We start from the raw sequence: 16185 nt of genomic DNA, 5'->3' as shown, positions 1-16185 counted from the left end.
AATATATAAATAAATACATAGGCAAATAAAAAAAATACTCAATCGACGATTTGATAAACCAACTAGATAGATAAATAGATAGAAGAAAATTAAATAAACATTACACGAACATGTGAGGTTGAAGGGGACGAAAACAAGAAGGAACTGGCAAACTCACCACTGATGCCAATCCAGAAGCTGTCGTGGCCTGTGGCCTTGATTTCTGGGACGTAGCGCTGAATGAACTGCTGATCTGACGGTCTGAAAAAATGGCAAACACAAAAAATCTGTGAACGTGCTTCTGGTAACGGGATAGTTGCCATTAGGCCAAACAAAAATATATGTTGGTTTCGGGTAACGTGACCCAAAAAAATAAGTTCGGTAGGTCGGCTTTTTTACATTTAGTCACGTTTTGACTAAATGTTTTAACATAGAGGGGGGAATCGAGACGAGAGTCGTGGTGTATGTGTGTGTGTGTGTGTGTGTGTGTGTGTGTGTCTGTGTCTGTGTCTGTGTCTGTGTCTGTGTGTAGAGCGATTCAGACTAAACTACTCGGCCGATCTTTATGAAATTTGACATGAGAGTTCCTCGGTATAATATCCCCGGACGTTTTTTTCTTTTTTTCGATAAATACCTTTGATGACGTCATATCCGGTTTTTTGTACAAGTTGAGGCGGCACTGTCACACCCTCATTTTTCAATTAAATTGATTGAAATTTTGGCAAAGCAATCTTCGACAAAGGCCGGGGTTTGGTACTGCATTTCAGCTTGGTGGCTTAAAAACTAATGAGTGAGTTTGGTCATTAAAAATCAGAAACTTCTAATTAAAATAATTTTTTTATTAAACGATCCAAAAGCAATTTCATCTTATTCTTCGTTATTTTCTGATTCCAAAAACATATACATATGTTATATTTGGATTAAAAACAAGCTCTGAAAATTAAAAATATAAAAATTATGATCAAAATTAAATTTCCGAAATCGTTTTAAAAACTATTTCATCTTATTCCTTGTCGGTTCCTGATTCCAAAAACATACAGATATGATATGTTTGGATTAAAAACACGCTCAGAAAGTTAAAACGAAGAGAGGTACAGTAGAGCACAGCGCAATCGCTACCGCGCCAAACAGGCTCGTCACTTTCACTGCCTTTTGCACTAGCGGCGGACTACGTTCAGTTTCATTCTGTGAGTTCCACAGCTTGACTAAATGTAGTAACTTTCGCCTTACGCGACTTGTTTTCTCTTAAATTTAGTCGATTTTAAAGGAGGTTACTTCCCTTACGATCGGTATGGTTCGCAAAATATGCCAAAAGTTGGGTTTTTTTGAGAAATGAAAAAAAAAGTGTTAGGGTCGGAGGGAAAAAAATGGGGTCGGTCGAGTTACCCTAAACCAACATTTATTTTTATTTGGCCTAACGAATGACGATGACTTCAGGAGCTTTGGACAACACGGCGTACAGCAGCGATGCATAAAGCTATGCCTGAAGCCAGAATCCCATCAATTTGATCAGACAAGGAAATTGCTGCAAGAAAAGAAATCTTCAAAGAGTTCAATGGAAGAATTTTTTTTTTAATTCCCAGAAAAGTGATGGTTGTCACAGATTTTCAGACTGAGTTGTAATGCCCTCCACGCACCCATGGTACGCTGCTGTTCTTGACCCTCAAGGGAAGAGATACCACGAAATTCAAGATAAGTTTCTTGTCAAGGCTTTTCAATTTTCTTTTCAAGGTCTTTGTTACAAAACAATTGCACAGATAAGTTGGTTGGTAATTTGTTTGGGTTACTTTAAGAAATGAGTATTTCCCTGTGAGGTGCTCAAAAACATGTCTGATAAGACAACGTTTTCACGGTGATGTCGTATGTTATAAATCACTCAAAAAAACAGGAAGAGGATAACAATGAACAAATTCAAAACCACACAATGCTGTTCAAAGTACAAAACGATGACGAGAACCCCAAACAATTGTGTAATGTTTTTATACAATGTCGTGCCATGTACTTACGAAGCCAAGTTGATGAGCTGCCCACCGACAGTACTGCACACGAGGTTGGCGTAAGTCCACGCCACGTCCATGTCGAAGATCTTGAAGCACTTACTTTGATGTGTCAGCCACCCGTCCTCACACACACCTGTACACGACGAGCAGATACGTTAGTTGTACTTTTGATTTTTTGTTTGTTTGTTTAACGCCCAGCCGACCACGAAGGGCCATATCAGGGCGGTGCTGCTTTGACATATAACGTGCGCCACACACAAGACAGAAGTCGCAACACAGGCTTCGTGTCTCACCCAGTCACATTATTCTGACACCGGACCAACCAGTCCTAGCACTAACCCCATGTCAGGAGGAGCAGCCACTAGATTGCCAATTTTAAAGTCTTAGGTATGACCCGGCCGGGGTGCGAACCCACGACCTCCCGATTACGGGGCGGACGCCTTACCACTAGGCCAACCGTGCCGGTGTACTTTTGATCAAAATATGACATTTGACACACATTGAGAAAACCATTGTTGTACAAGAATGTGTTCAGCGTGTCGTACATGCAAATGAACTAATTCACATGACCTTCCTAAGCCAATCAGCTGCCCGTGCTCAACCCAGCTGGGAATGTGTACTGTGCTAGTCGGCGGACTGTCGGAGCACTGACAAACTTTGTTTATTGTCACTTGAACTCGAGCAAATTGGACCTACCTGGACACGTGGTTCTTAGCGAAAGACCCACAAGAATAGTATGTGTTTTGTTTTCAGTTTATGTTGTAACTTCTGTTCCGTTTTTGCTTGTTCTCTCTGTTGTTTGGTATTCGTGTCATGTTGTTTGCCCCCCCTTCGTGCCCCTGTTAGTGTGTTGAGCTGGTGGTCGCGTTTCTATGCTGTGTCTATTATCATCACTATGCTGGATGTATGGTTCTATATTTCTCATGCCTGTGTCGAATATGTGTAATGGTTCTGTTTGTTCGCTGATGTATTGTCCAGAGTTTGGTTGTATGTCACTACTGTTTTTGTGTGCTGTCTCCCAATGTTTACAATTTTTTAAAACTCCTGGTCCTAGTGTTATCGCTTTACTGCCTCGACCTGCACGGCTGCAGTTGCTGTGCTCTTCTGCTCGATTTGTGAGAAATGGCTGCTTTCATGCATGTCTTTGGTTAAAGTCACTGTTAGTGTTGATAGCACAATACGAGCCATGCGGATGTTTTTACTTGATGCTCCACTCATGTAATGCGTGTATTTGTGTTGAATGTGGTCAGGACTTCTTTTTGTACAATGCATGCTTACAGGAGCTACACTGTGACACCCAAGTTGATGCTTTTGCCATGTCTCCTGCCTGTTTGCTTGTGAGACCCTGTTTTTGCTGTACTCCATGCCCCCTTCTCTCAAAAGGAAGGCCTACAATACACTTTTTGCGCTTGATCAATATTGTTATTTGGATGAAAAAGTATAATGGTTTTTGTGTTTGATCACAATGGTAGTCCATGAAGAGTTAAAAATGTGTTCCTTTAATGTAAATGGACTTGGAGACTTCAAGAAAAAGAAAGATGTGTTTGATTTTTTAAGACAGCAGAATGGAAATGTTTTCTTACTACAGGAAACGCACTGGAAAAGCCACCAAGAAAATGTGATTAGGTCACAGTGGGGCTATGAATGTATTGTTGCTGGTAATGATTCTGCAAGTAGAGGTGTTGCTATATTGTTTAAAAATAATGTTGATCATAATATTGTCAAAGATGATGATGGAAGGTATGTTTTGATTGATATTGAGTTTTTAAAAAAACGTCTGACCCTTGCAAATGTTTATGGCCCAAGTAATGCTGATTGTCCTGCCTTTTTTGATAAACTGTTTGAGATAATTGTGCAGATGGATAATGAGTTAATTATTATCGGAGGCGATTGGAATGTTGTTATAAACCCCAATGTCGATACAAACTACCCGGCCAAATCTTATAAAGTCAATAGTAGGAGAAAAGTTGTTGATTTTATGGAGCAGTATGATCTCATTGACATATATAGAGCCTTACATGCTAATGTGAGACAGTATACATGGAGGCGGTTTCATAGTTCACAGCGAAGCAGACTTGATTACTTCCTTGTGTCAGAGCAGTTAGGTTTTGAGATTGTGAAAGCGGATATTACACCAGGTTATTATTCTGATCACTCAATTGTTGGTGTAAGTTTTAGAACTGATGTTGTTAAACGTAATAGACCCTTTTGGAAGTTTAATAATTCACTGTTGACAGATATGGAATTTGTAAATATAGTGAAGAAGGTTATTGTTGATGTAAAGATACAATATGCTTTACCTGTTTATAATGTGGATAATATTGGTTTGATTGACGATGATGATTTACAGTTATTGATTGATGATCAGTTGTTTTTTGAGATGTTATTGATGGAAATAAGAGGTGGATGCATTTCATATTCCTCATATAAAAAAAAGGAAAATAACAGAAAAGAAAAAGATCTTCTTTCTCAAATATACACTTTGGAAAGTAATTTGACAGAGTATAATATACAACTTTTAGAGCAAACACGACAGGAGTTAAGTCAAATAAGGCAGAAAAAAGTGGAATAAAACTGACCCTGTGGTTTCTGACAGATGTAGTGATGAAGGTCGGTATTGTTGGCCAAAAACCAAGGCGTGTATACAACTTTACCGTCATTAACTATTTGTTTGGTATCGTATATATTTAAATAGAAGAAACTGACCCTGTGGTTTCTGACAGGTGTAGTGATGAAGGTCGGTATTGTTGGCCAAAAACCACGACTTGAGGCGCCTCTGAACGGTACCGTCTATCACCATGCTTTTCCCCACCCTGAACAACAATACCAAAAAATACAAGCATAAAGCAGGCAAAATATAGAACCCCCAGAGATTAACAAGAACTTGGCAAATAAAACGATAGCATACAGTACAATACAATACAATACAATACAATACAATACAATACAATACAATTCAATACAATACAATACAATACAATACAATGCAATACAATGCAATACAATGCAATACAATACAATACAATACCATACAATACAATACAATACAATACAATACAACACCAGGGCCGGATCCAGGGGGGGAGGGGGTCCTGTTGCCTGTGAGCCTTCATTGTGAGCCTTCATTGTGAGCCTTCATTGTGAAGGAGAAAGCAGGACTGAGAGGTACACAAAGAAGCGGCTGATGGAACCCAGCCGCGGGGTCTGGTTGTTGAAGTCACAACACATTTTAATTGCAACCAATTCCATCCAGCGGCTGAGTTCCACCCGTTTGAGTGGCACTCATGTCCGCTGTGTGCACCTTAGCCCCGATTCCCACCGCAGCAACAACAACAACTACAACTTGGCAAAACATTCTTTGTTTATACGCTAATGTATGTCTGACAACCACACGACACTCACCCGAGCTGTCCCGGCTGGCTGTCATCCCAGTAGACTGGACTTGTGTCCAGCCCCGTTCCGTCCACCCACACCAGCGCCAACCGACCAGCCTGCACACAGGCACAACATCTGGACTACATTACCACCACGGTAACTGCAACACAACTATCAGCACAAATCCAAAACAGAAAACAGTGTGTGTCAGTTTCAACACCGAGAATTTAGATCTCTAAAGGTGAGTTTATGGATCGTTTAAGTTCTAGACAAAACGAAACACTTTCAAGAAAATTAATCGATCGATTTTTGTAGTGGAGTGACCAGGTTTTGCGGCAAATAACTAGTGATACATGTAATAAGAACACACACACAAACACACACACACACCGCACAATTAAGCACACACAGACACACACACACACATACATACACACACACACACACACACACACACAGATATTTCTAACAAACGACATACCTGTTGTTGAACGGTCTGTTCTGTCCCCCCCCCTCCACACACACACACACGTACACAACCCCCCTCCCTCATTCAGACACACATACGCACTCTCACACACAAACACATACACATACACATACACATCCCCCCACACTCACACATACACCCACCCTAACCCCCCCCCCCCCCCCTCCACACACACACACACACAGAATTCTAACAAACGGCATACCTGTTGTTGAACGGTCAGTCCTGTCCAGACTTTAGAGGGAGGGGCGGTGTTTCTGGCTGCGTCCCACAGGTATGAATGTTCCATGAATGTGGTCACGGTGGCCAGGTGGGCGTCTTGAAGTTCACACAAGCTCCTGTCAACAATGAACACAGTTCATAATCAGACCGCTGGGCTGGTATAACGATTTCATAAGCAGTAAATTACATGGCCGTGAGATTAGTTTTATTTTGTGTGCGAACTGAAGCAAAATCCTGATGAAACGAAATACTTTTGAACTAGAAGTGTCAAAATCGATAAATGTCAAGTAGACGTCCATGGCCTGATGATTATAAATCAATTTCCACTGAGTTTGAGAATAAGGTCTACGGATTCAATATACTTTCTAAACCATCGCTTTACATCACGATTTTGTTTCAGTCACAACACTTTTCCACGGATCTCTTCCTTTGAGAACTTGAAACAGATTCCTTGAATTTGGGAAACTAGAGCTGAATATTGCCGGAATTGTCAACATGCCAAAATCGCTCAATGCACAATAAATCTCACCGAATGAGAGCAGAATAGAAACAATTAAGAGACTGCAGGCGAGAAGAACAAGAACAAGATAACAATGTACATAAACTCACCAGAAACAGGAACAATATTTATGTTTCATTTTTTATTTTTCGTGTTTCAGGTGAGTACATTTTCATTGTTTTCTTGCAAATGAGACTGTGTTATGTCTGTTGTACGTTTCTGCGTGTAGAAATTGCCAACCTAAACTTTGAAACGTAAATGACTTTATGACAAGTCATAAATGAGAGCAGCTTTTTGTCTTACTTCGCGTCTTCCCAGCTGCGAGAATCGTTAAACGTCTTGAAGCACGAACCGTTGATGTATGTCCACAGGTTGTCAACTTCACATGACAACGGTAAACCTGAGGAAAAAGATCAATTGAAATAAAAAGAAAACACACCAGTAACCAGGTTAGGTACGTTTATATCTATAATCAATATTTCGACACGTTACTGCCTTCTTCGGGATGAGGTATAATTGTGATTGTCTGCTGCTACAATCTGTTTTTATCGTCAATTTGCGAAGAGATGAGCATGGTAGAGAATGAGGCAGTGTGGCTGTGTGTTTCTGCGTGCCTGCGTGCGTGTCTGTATATATCTGACTGTGTATCTGCCCAACTGCCTTTCTCCTCGTCTGTTGTCTGTCTGTGTCTGTCTGTTTGTCTGCCTGTGTGCCTGTCTGTCTGTCTGTCTGTCTGTCTGTCTGCAACGCGTGAAAAGCAAAACAGTAAGACTCCCAGCCGAACCTACTCTGTGCATTAATAGGTGTGTATGACTCGTTGTGTGTGTGTGTGTGTGTGTGTGTGTGTGTGTGTGTGTTTGTGTGTGTGTGTGTGTGTGTGTGTGTGTGTGTGTGTGTGTGTGCGCGCGTGCGCGGGTGTGCTATGCATGGTCGATTCGTCCATTAGTCGTATCTACGTTCCATGCTATAGTCTTGTGTTTATGAAAGTGGTGTGTGCATGTCACTCTTTCCAAAGCTATATTCGCTGATTATGTTGCCTGTCATATGTGATCATCCACCACGGAATGAGTCGCATGTCACGTTTGCATGATTTTCATATTTTTACATTTTTCTAAAGAGTTTTTTATGCTCTATTTAGTGGTGAAACCCGTTTTGGAAAAGAGCTCAAACTGTTTGAGTTATAAGCCTGTGACTAATGTGACCCTCACACTGTTACCAGATACTCCCCGGACTTATATTAAGCCTAGCGCAGAACCGCGCGAGGTGACATGCGACTCATTTCGTGGTGGAGGGTCACATATTGTTTCGTCAGTGAATAAAATCCTCTGATATGTATGTATGTATGTATGTATGTATGTATCAGTGATGTACATTTTAGTCGGTCTCCGGTCTCTGACCGATCCAATTTCCCCAGGACCTATAGCTTTAACCCCTGCAGGACACAGGTCCGATTAACCTACAGAAGAAGTGGTCAAGGGTCCGATCGTTTTTGACAATGAAGCGGACATGCGGACTGTTCAATTTTCAAGAGGAAAGCTTGTTTCGGTTTTGCCAAGCGAAAGTAAACACTGCGTGAGGAAAGCTGGTTTCGGTTTTGCCAAGCGAAAGTATGCACTGCGTGTGACCAGTTTGTTGAGTGAACGAGGCACCATATGGGATCTGATTCTTTGAATTAATTTATCCTCAAGTTGGATCAAGAAGAAAAAAAGAAAACCGAACCCATATGGTGCCTCGAGTGCATTCATTGGCTCAGCAATAAATCATTGAGAGAGGATTCAGTGCACAGAACTTGGTGTGCACGGCTCGAAGAAACCGATTGTGTGTCAAAACCCAGGACATGATCCTGAAAGCAAAACTTGAGGGACCCGCAGAACGGTCAGATGCCTACCTGAAAAACATTGTCGACAGATGGGCAGTGAAAAAACCCCGACAACTGTTCAAATAACTTTGAAATGTGATTCAATCCTTTGAGTATCTAGTCATGACAGTCGCGAAAGGTGGAAGAATTTAAACTGAAAAATCTTTTTAAATGCGGTTTTACGAGTCGTGTTTTTGTCCTATTGAAATTGCAATCTCAGGACACTGTGTCCTATTGATTTTCAGTCTTCAGGACAATTGTCCTAAAGGCTGCTAGAAAAATGTACATCACTGATGTATGTATGTATGTATGTATGTATGTATGTATGTATGTATGTATGTATGTATGAATGTATGTATGTATGTATGTATGTATGTATGTATGTATGTATGTATGTATGTATGTATGTATGTATGTATGTATGTATGCCCGTCTGTCTGTCCGTATGTCAGTCAGTCTGGAAGGAGTGCCAAGTGAATGCTCACTTTTAGGACGTGTGCACATGACGTTATTCCAAGCTGCGCAGTCCGAGCTGACCGCTGTCTGGTTCTGGATGACGTAGCACTGACCGGCGGCGTGAGAAGGCTTACCATCGCGCCACGGTCTGTCACACACAGTCAGACAATCATGCAATGTCAAGCCTTACAACGAAGCAGTCACATCTTCCTCTAAATCTTGACTTCTTTAAGTTGGGTATTCTCCGGTCTGAATTACAGTTTATTTATTGCTGTTTTTCGTCAGAAGATAGAGTTATCTACATGTTATTGTACCTGACTTAAGTTTGACGGGACTCTAGCTAAGGCCAAAAAAAAATAGGTGTGGTTACGGTAACATAGCCAAAAAAAATAGGGTAGGTAGGTAGGCAATCACTTTTTTTTTTTAACTTTTTTTTCTAATGTGTACAAATTAAACCTACTTGACAGGGAAATAAGTGTGCGACTCGGGCGCTTTCGCTTTCATTGCGTTTTTTGCACTCGTTCTTTTTTTTTTGTGACAAATGTAATAAAAAGTTATAGGATCGGCCCCTAAAAATAGGGTAGGTCGGGTTACCGTAACCACACCTATTTTTTTTTTTTAGGCCTAAACAAATGACCTAGTTGTTTTATGATATTTATGTTTTCTGTCTTTTCTACTCGGCAATGCCAGTTTACAAAGCAAACGATCACTGGTGATGGTGTATGTCACAAGCAGTGGACAGTAACATTTGTATTTGTTGTAAAACAACTTTTTTTCAGCTAAGAGAAAGAAGAGAAGCAACATATTTCTGGAAATATGAAATCGTTGCATTAGTTGAAGTCAGTAAACCTTGCTTTCTTGCCACACAAAAATGCGTTTTTCCTGTCCTTTCTCAACAACAAATCTATTTTTGTCGGTTGATCAAGATTCACTCATTCCGAAGGATACTCACATTTGATCGGCCTGTGCCTGTGCGCCACCCAGCCACTGGTATTTGTTATTTGTGTATTGCAGTCCCAGCCACCAAGCTCGAGGAGCTGAGTATGCATACGATATACTTAGAAGCTGCTTCAGCACCCACGTCTGAAAGCAAAAGTTCAATTTATCAAACACCACTGACGGGCGCAGTGGCGTAGTGGATAAGACACAAGCCTCCTAATCGGAAGGTCTTGAGTTCAAATCCCGGCCGCGGCCGCCTGGTGGGTTAAGGGTGGAGATTATCCGATCTCCCAGGTCATCTTATGTGCAGACCTGCTAGTGCCTTATCCCCCTTCGTGTGTACACGCAAGCACAAGACCAAGTGCGAACGAAAAAGATCCTGTAATCCATGTCAGAGTTCAGTGGGTTATGGAAACAATAAAATACCCAGCATGCTTCCCCCGAAATCGGCGTAATAATTTTACTATGCTGCCTTAATGGCGGGGTTAAAACAGTCATACACGTAAAAATCCACTCGTGCAAAACATGAGTGAACGTGGGAGTTTCAGTTCATGAACGAACAAGAAGAGAAGAAGAAAAAGAAACATCACAAAATTGGCGCGAGCAATGCACTGCAGGAAACATTGCGGAATTCGCATACCGTGGACTTCTTGTGCTTTGAAACTAGAAGTTATACTGATTCAAAATCAACGCCTATGCGGTAAAGAACTCCTAATGCGGAGTCTTTTATTTGCTCCAATGAACGAAGAAAAGGCAATATAATTCCAACGCTTCCGATTCAATTTGACTCATATGCTTTCGTTACTATTGTTCACCGTTTACAAAAGAGACAGTCTTACAGGCGGACAATGACTAACTGACTTAGATGGGTTGGTATCAAAAGTTCCAACGCTGATTTTTGTTTGTTTGTTTGTTTGCTTAACGCCCAGCCGATCACGAAGGGCCAAATCAGGGCGGTGCTGCTTTGACATATAACGTGCGCCACACACAAGACAGAAGTCGCAGCACAGCTAGGCTTCATGTCTCACCCAGTCACAGACCAACCAGTCCTAGCACTAACCCCATAATGTCAGACGCCAGGCGGAGCAGCCACTAGATTGTCAATTTTAAAGTCTTAGGTATGACCCGGCCGGGGTTCGAACCCACGACCTCCCGATCACGGGGCGGACGCCTTACCACTAGGCCAACCGTGCCGGTATCCGCATATTTGAGGGTTGCAACAAGCAAATACTTATAATAATAATAATAAGCAGGTCTCAAAATAATACATTTGATAATCTTTTCTTGTTTTTGATGTAATATGTGTACATTTATAAACAACAGTCAGAATAATCAGCCGGTATTTCGAGTTTCGATTCTTTTATTCGAAACATTTTAAGTATATCTGTATATCTGTATCAGATTGTTGTTGTTGTTGTTGTTGTTGTTGTTGTTGTTGTTGTTGTTGTTGTTGTTGTTGTTGTTGTTGTTGTTGTTGTTGTTGTTGTTGTTGATCTTTTTGGTTCTTGTTCTTGTTGTTCGTGTTCTTGTTTTTGTTCTTGTTGTTGTTCACCGTGTCCTTTTTCTTGCACTACTTGTTGCTCTTGTTGTAGTTGTTTTACCTGCTCAGCAGTACTGTTGAAGATGAGGACCTCTCCCTGATAAGCGCCACACTTGTCCACAGCGTCGGGAAACTTGTACTTGGTAGAATCCGCGGACAGCAGGTAGCACGTGTCACTGCCCGGTCTCTCCAGCCAGCCAAACGGACACACCTGGCTGGACGCTGTAACAAACAGAAATAAGAGCTTTGGAATTATGAAACAAAAGACTGAAATCAGCCCTGTCCAGCACCTGTACCCTTGGCATAGTTTGGAAGCCCCTCCCTCTTATACACTAGGTTCGATTCCTGACACTCAAACATGAATTTAGGGTATTATTGAACGCCATACTTTAGAGTTACAGACAATAGGCCTGCATTTCAATCTTTCCAAAAGCAACACGTCGTCGACAGGCTACAAGAAGTACAAAGGGTTTGAAGTCATGGCGAGAATGTTGAGCCTCAAGTACTTGTTATGGTTGCTTGTGGCTACGCCAGGAGCTGGAATTCAGATAATGTGAAAAGTCTTCCGGGAGATGGTCTTGACGAAAGTGTCTTGACGAATGTGTTTTGACGAATGTGTCTTGACGAATGTGTCTTGACGAAAGTGTCATGACGAATGTGTCTTGACGAAAGTGTCATGACGAATGTGTCATGACGAATATGTCTTGACGAATATGTCTTGTAGACTGTGTCTTGACGAATGTGTCTTGTAGACTGTGTCTTGACGAATGTGTCTTGCAGAATGTGTCTTGACGAAAGTGTCTTGACGAATGTGTCTTGACGAATGTGTCTTGATGAATGTGTCTTGACTTAAGGAGATGACCAGGGCAGTAAGATGTGTGCCGATGAAAAGGAAGAACGAATCTGTTATCTCAAGAAAAAGCTCCTTTGACACGCGAGAATCGTGTTGGATCAAGCTTTGGGTAGATACACCACACATACCTTCTCACATCCTTTTACGATTATCACTAGAGGTCGACAGATGAAAGAACAAACAGGCGGTGGGGGGGGGGGGGGGGTAGTAGGGAGAGGGGAGTCGGGGACGGGGAGAGACAGAGAAAGAAGGTCAGTACAAACGGAAAGAAAATGTACTGTCACCTCCAAAACTTTTAATTGGGTGTGTTGTTTAGGTGTTTGTTTGTTTGTTTGTTTGTGTAGTTGTTTGGTTGAATGTCCTTCCGTCCGTGACTTAGTTCGTTCGTTAGTTCGTTCGTCCGTCCGTTCCTTCGTTCGTTCGTTCGTTCGCTCGTTTTAACTATTGAATACATTAAAATGATACTACAAGAAAAAATTTAAAAAACCATAAAGATCACATAAACAAACGTAACAAGAGAACAATAGGAATGAAGTAATTTTGTTTAGGGGTTTACCATGAAAATGTCAAGTTTCTAACTGTAAAACACCTTTGCCGGATATCTCGGTCGGGGTTTTCATGGGATATGGAAGAGTTGTACCCCTTTTAACCAATGAGGCAAATATTTCTATTGATAACCTGTGTCGCGAAACAGGTCCGATGTGCATTTTCTGTGAATAGTGTCCTTTCGACGATATGCACATCGAAACTCAAGATCACCGCCGCTCCGACCTGCCGAATGAAATTTCGCCACGTGTGCAAGCCAGCACACTTTGGCATATATATATATATATTGTATTTATCAATGAAAGATAACAGAACTGTGCGTGGTCTCATGACCGTGGTATCACTACACTATCTACTGTCATGCTGTAACAGCGTACCCTTCCGCATGACCGAGAAAAGCAGTTAATTTATTATCGATTAGCACAATAAAGTTCAAGAACACAATGTACTCTTTAAAGTACGTTGACGAAATAGTCTTTGTGTGTGTGTAGGGGGGGGGTGTGCGTGCGTGCGTGTGTGTATGTGTGTGTGTGTGTATGTGTATGTGTGTGTGTGTGTATGTGTGTGTGTGTGTGTGTGTATGTGTGTGTGTGTGTGTGTGTGTGTGTGTGTGTGTGTATGTGTGTGAGAGAGAGAGGATGAAAGTCGCTTGTTCATGTTAATGCTTGTAATTCTCTCAGGTGCCAGGAGATTGGTTCCGTATAACTCTCGCTAACTCCATAACACATGTCGTATGTATTTACTTCCCTTTGGTTATTTGCTACTCCTTGCTGTCTCGAATGACCCATAACTTGAATTCGTCCGTTGAGCATTCAGCAACTATTTCTTCCAAGACTACTTGAACGACTGTGAGCTAAACGTAACTGCTAACAAGGACATTAGTCGATAAATATCGACAGGGGGGCCGACTAATGGTTTAAATGTGAAATGTGTGTATAATAATGGGTGTGGGTCTGAAATGAAGTTAGGTAGTAGTTAACATTTGTTTTGAATAATTATTGGTATTTTGACAATGTAGGTAGCATGGAAATGTAAGCATTTGAATGTAAGTCTTAGGTACCATTGTACCCTGGAAGAGAGACGAGAGATAGGAGTAGGTTGCAATAGCTTGTGTGGTCTTTGAGTTTTGTTTTTGAAAAGACATTGTTAAAGAAAAAGAAGACAAGTACAGTAATGCAATATTTATTGTGAAAACCAACGATCGTACAAAGAACATGTGAAGCAAGATTATGTCTATGATGGTGTGAAGAAAATTAGTTATGATTTATACTATTATTATTTAGACTTGAGACTGAATAGCAAAAGGCGAAGTGTATGTTTTGTGGTGTGAATTGAAAAAAATGAAAAGTGTAAATATCTGGGAAATTGTGGTTAAAAGACTTCGTTATTTCTTGATTGTTATTTACAATTATATTGAAGTGAATATCAAAACGCTGTATTTGAAAACAGCATGGTATTTATATAAAAAAAATTGGTATCAGGTAATGCCCTAGTTTTTACAAATTGTAGCAACGTCGATTAACTTTACTATGTACGATGTTTGCTTGCAAATTACAACACAAACGCGAAAAACTTAACTATTTGTAGAGTTCTAAGGCATTGCAGACAAAGCAACTGCAAGAAAGTCAGGTTTTAGCAGTGTGAAAATCCGCTGAAAACGGTCTTATATCCCTTCCGTTAACATGGCTTCGTTCGGCCACACGTGTAGGCTCTTATGACACTGGCCCTGAGCTGACCCTGAGCTGACCCTGAGGCACTGAAAAGGTTTTCACGGAAAAATTCTCTCGAAGAACCAAATGGGTTCGGTGCATTAATTTTGTCAGTCTGTCACATGTTGAAGGGCCCCATACGGGTTGAAAGAGATAAGGTACTGTCGTGTTTTTCCCAAACCTAGTGCACTACCGTTCTCACGAGATAAGTTACTTCTGTTTTGTTCCGGGTTTTTTTTCCAATTGACACCATGTATGAGAGATGAAACAGAAAAGCCTGTTGTGAAAATGCACAAATTTGGAGGAAAAAGCGAAACAAAACAGAAGTAACTGTTCTCATGACAACGGCAAACAACGACACTTGTTCACCGCCCTCAGCTAATTCAAGAAATCACCCCACCCCCCTCCTCCTGCTAGGTACACGTGCACTCAAGTTAACCTCTGCTTTGAGACACATGTTCACCGCCCTCAGCTAATTCAAGAAATCATCCCCCTCCTGCTAGGTACACGTGCACTCAAGTTAACCTCTGCTTTGACCTGTGTGCCAAGTCAGATGGGAGAGAGAAAGCGAGAGCGAGAGAGAGGGGGAGAGAGCGAGAGAGAGAGAGAGAGAGAGAGAGAGAGACACACACACACACATAGACAGAGACAGACATAGAAAGACAGAAGCGGAGAGACTCAGAGGGAGACACAGACAAAGACATACATACAGACAGAGAGAGAGAGAGAGAGAGAGAGAGAGAGAGAGAGAGAGAGAGAGAGAGAGAGAGAGAGAGAGAGAGAGAGAGAGAGAGAGAGAGAAAAAAAATGTAACTGATCTCGTGAGAACGGTTGAGGCCTTGCAAGGTTTTGACGGCAACAATAATTATTGTAGTTCTCTAAGACTTTATTTCTGTTTGATTTGTGATATGTTGGGAAGACATATTTATCAATTGATCAACAAAATAAAACATAATACAAAACGACACAACATTGTTAAAATCATTATTGGCCAACGTTGAACGTTTACGAAGGCCTCAATCTTCCCGCGCCGTAGACCAGATTAATAGGTGCTTGATTTTGGTATTTTGATTTACATAACATTAAACCTTTCTTGGGGTACATGGTAATGGCAACAGCCATAATAATATTATATCATGAATAATATTACATTTCAGCATATGTGAATTACATGTCATCATACCAAACTGTCATACATTTTTATTCCCACATTATTCTGATTGATCACAAGCAAACCTACTGTCAATGGACACATCCAAATGCAAGCGCCTGTTCTTGACAACTTGCCACTGATCTAAAAATATAGATCAGTGCAACTTGCTGGGTCCTTTGCCACAGACACTGTTTGGCCTGTAGGTAAAATGTACAATGTATTTTCTGATTTGTGCACAAACGCTTTTTTTTTTTTTAACATAACAATGTTTAATGTCACTATGTTTGAAAGACCATGGTCACATTTGTAAAACAAATGTTAAATTAGAAAATAAATAACATTTTGGTTCATGATTTTTCCTATACCTGTGCTGAAAATAAGAAATAAAATGTTGGTATATAAGTCACTCAGATGGGGGGGGGGGGGGTTCTTTTGTTACTTAGTCCTTTCACTGCATTCCATTACTGTTCTCATAACTTGTGATAGTGGAAATATGTGCAATGTGGAATGGTCCTTATTTTTTAGGTGCTGGAGTAGTTCTGTGATGGTAGTAGTTTTGTGCAATG

At 41.0% G+C, this 16185-nt stretch overlaps 1 protein-coding gene across 1 annotated transcript in view; it reads right to left on the bottom strand.

Moving 5' to 3' along the window:
- LOC138946533 (macrophage mannose receptor 1-like) overlaps positions 1 to 16185 on the bottom strand; it is an 86806-nt gene that overhangs the window by 56953 nt on the left and 13668 nt on the right. Inside the window, exons 3-11 of the mRNA XM_070317975.1 lie at positions 11420 to 11580; positions 9832 to 9962; positions 8909 to 9027; positions 6869 to 6965; positions 6050 to 6182; positions 5382 to 5470; positions 4686 to 4792; positions 1986 to 2112; positions 158 to 240 (exon numbers count right to left, since the gene is read on the bottom strand). Of these exons, the coding sequence (XP_070174076.1) occupies positions 158 to 240; positions 1986 to 2112; positions 4686 to 4792; positions 5382 to 5470; positions 6050 to 6182; positions 6869 to 6965; positions 8909 to 9027; positions 9832 to 9962; positions 11420 to 11580 (1047 nt within the window). The remainder of the gene's footprint in view (positions 1 to 157; positions 241 to 1985; positions 2113 to 4685; positions 4793 to 5381; positions 5471 to 6049; positions 6183 to 6868; positions 6966 to 8908; positions 9028 to 9831; positions 9963 to 11419; positions 11581 to 16185) is intronic.

The sequence above is a fragment of the Littorina saxatilis genome, linkage group LG14 (assembly GCF_037325665.1).
Source record: "Littorina saxatilis isolate snail1 linkage group LG14, US_GU_Lsax_2.0, whole genome shotgun sequence".
In the NCBI taxonomy this organism is placed as follows: domain Eukaryota; kingdom Metazoa; phylum Mollusca; class Gastropoda; order Littorinimorpha; family Littorinidae; genus Littorina; species Littorina saxatilis.
The sequence above is the reverse complement of the archived record's forward strand: the minus strand, read 5'-3'. Positions and strand labels throughout refer to the sequence as shown.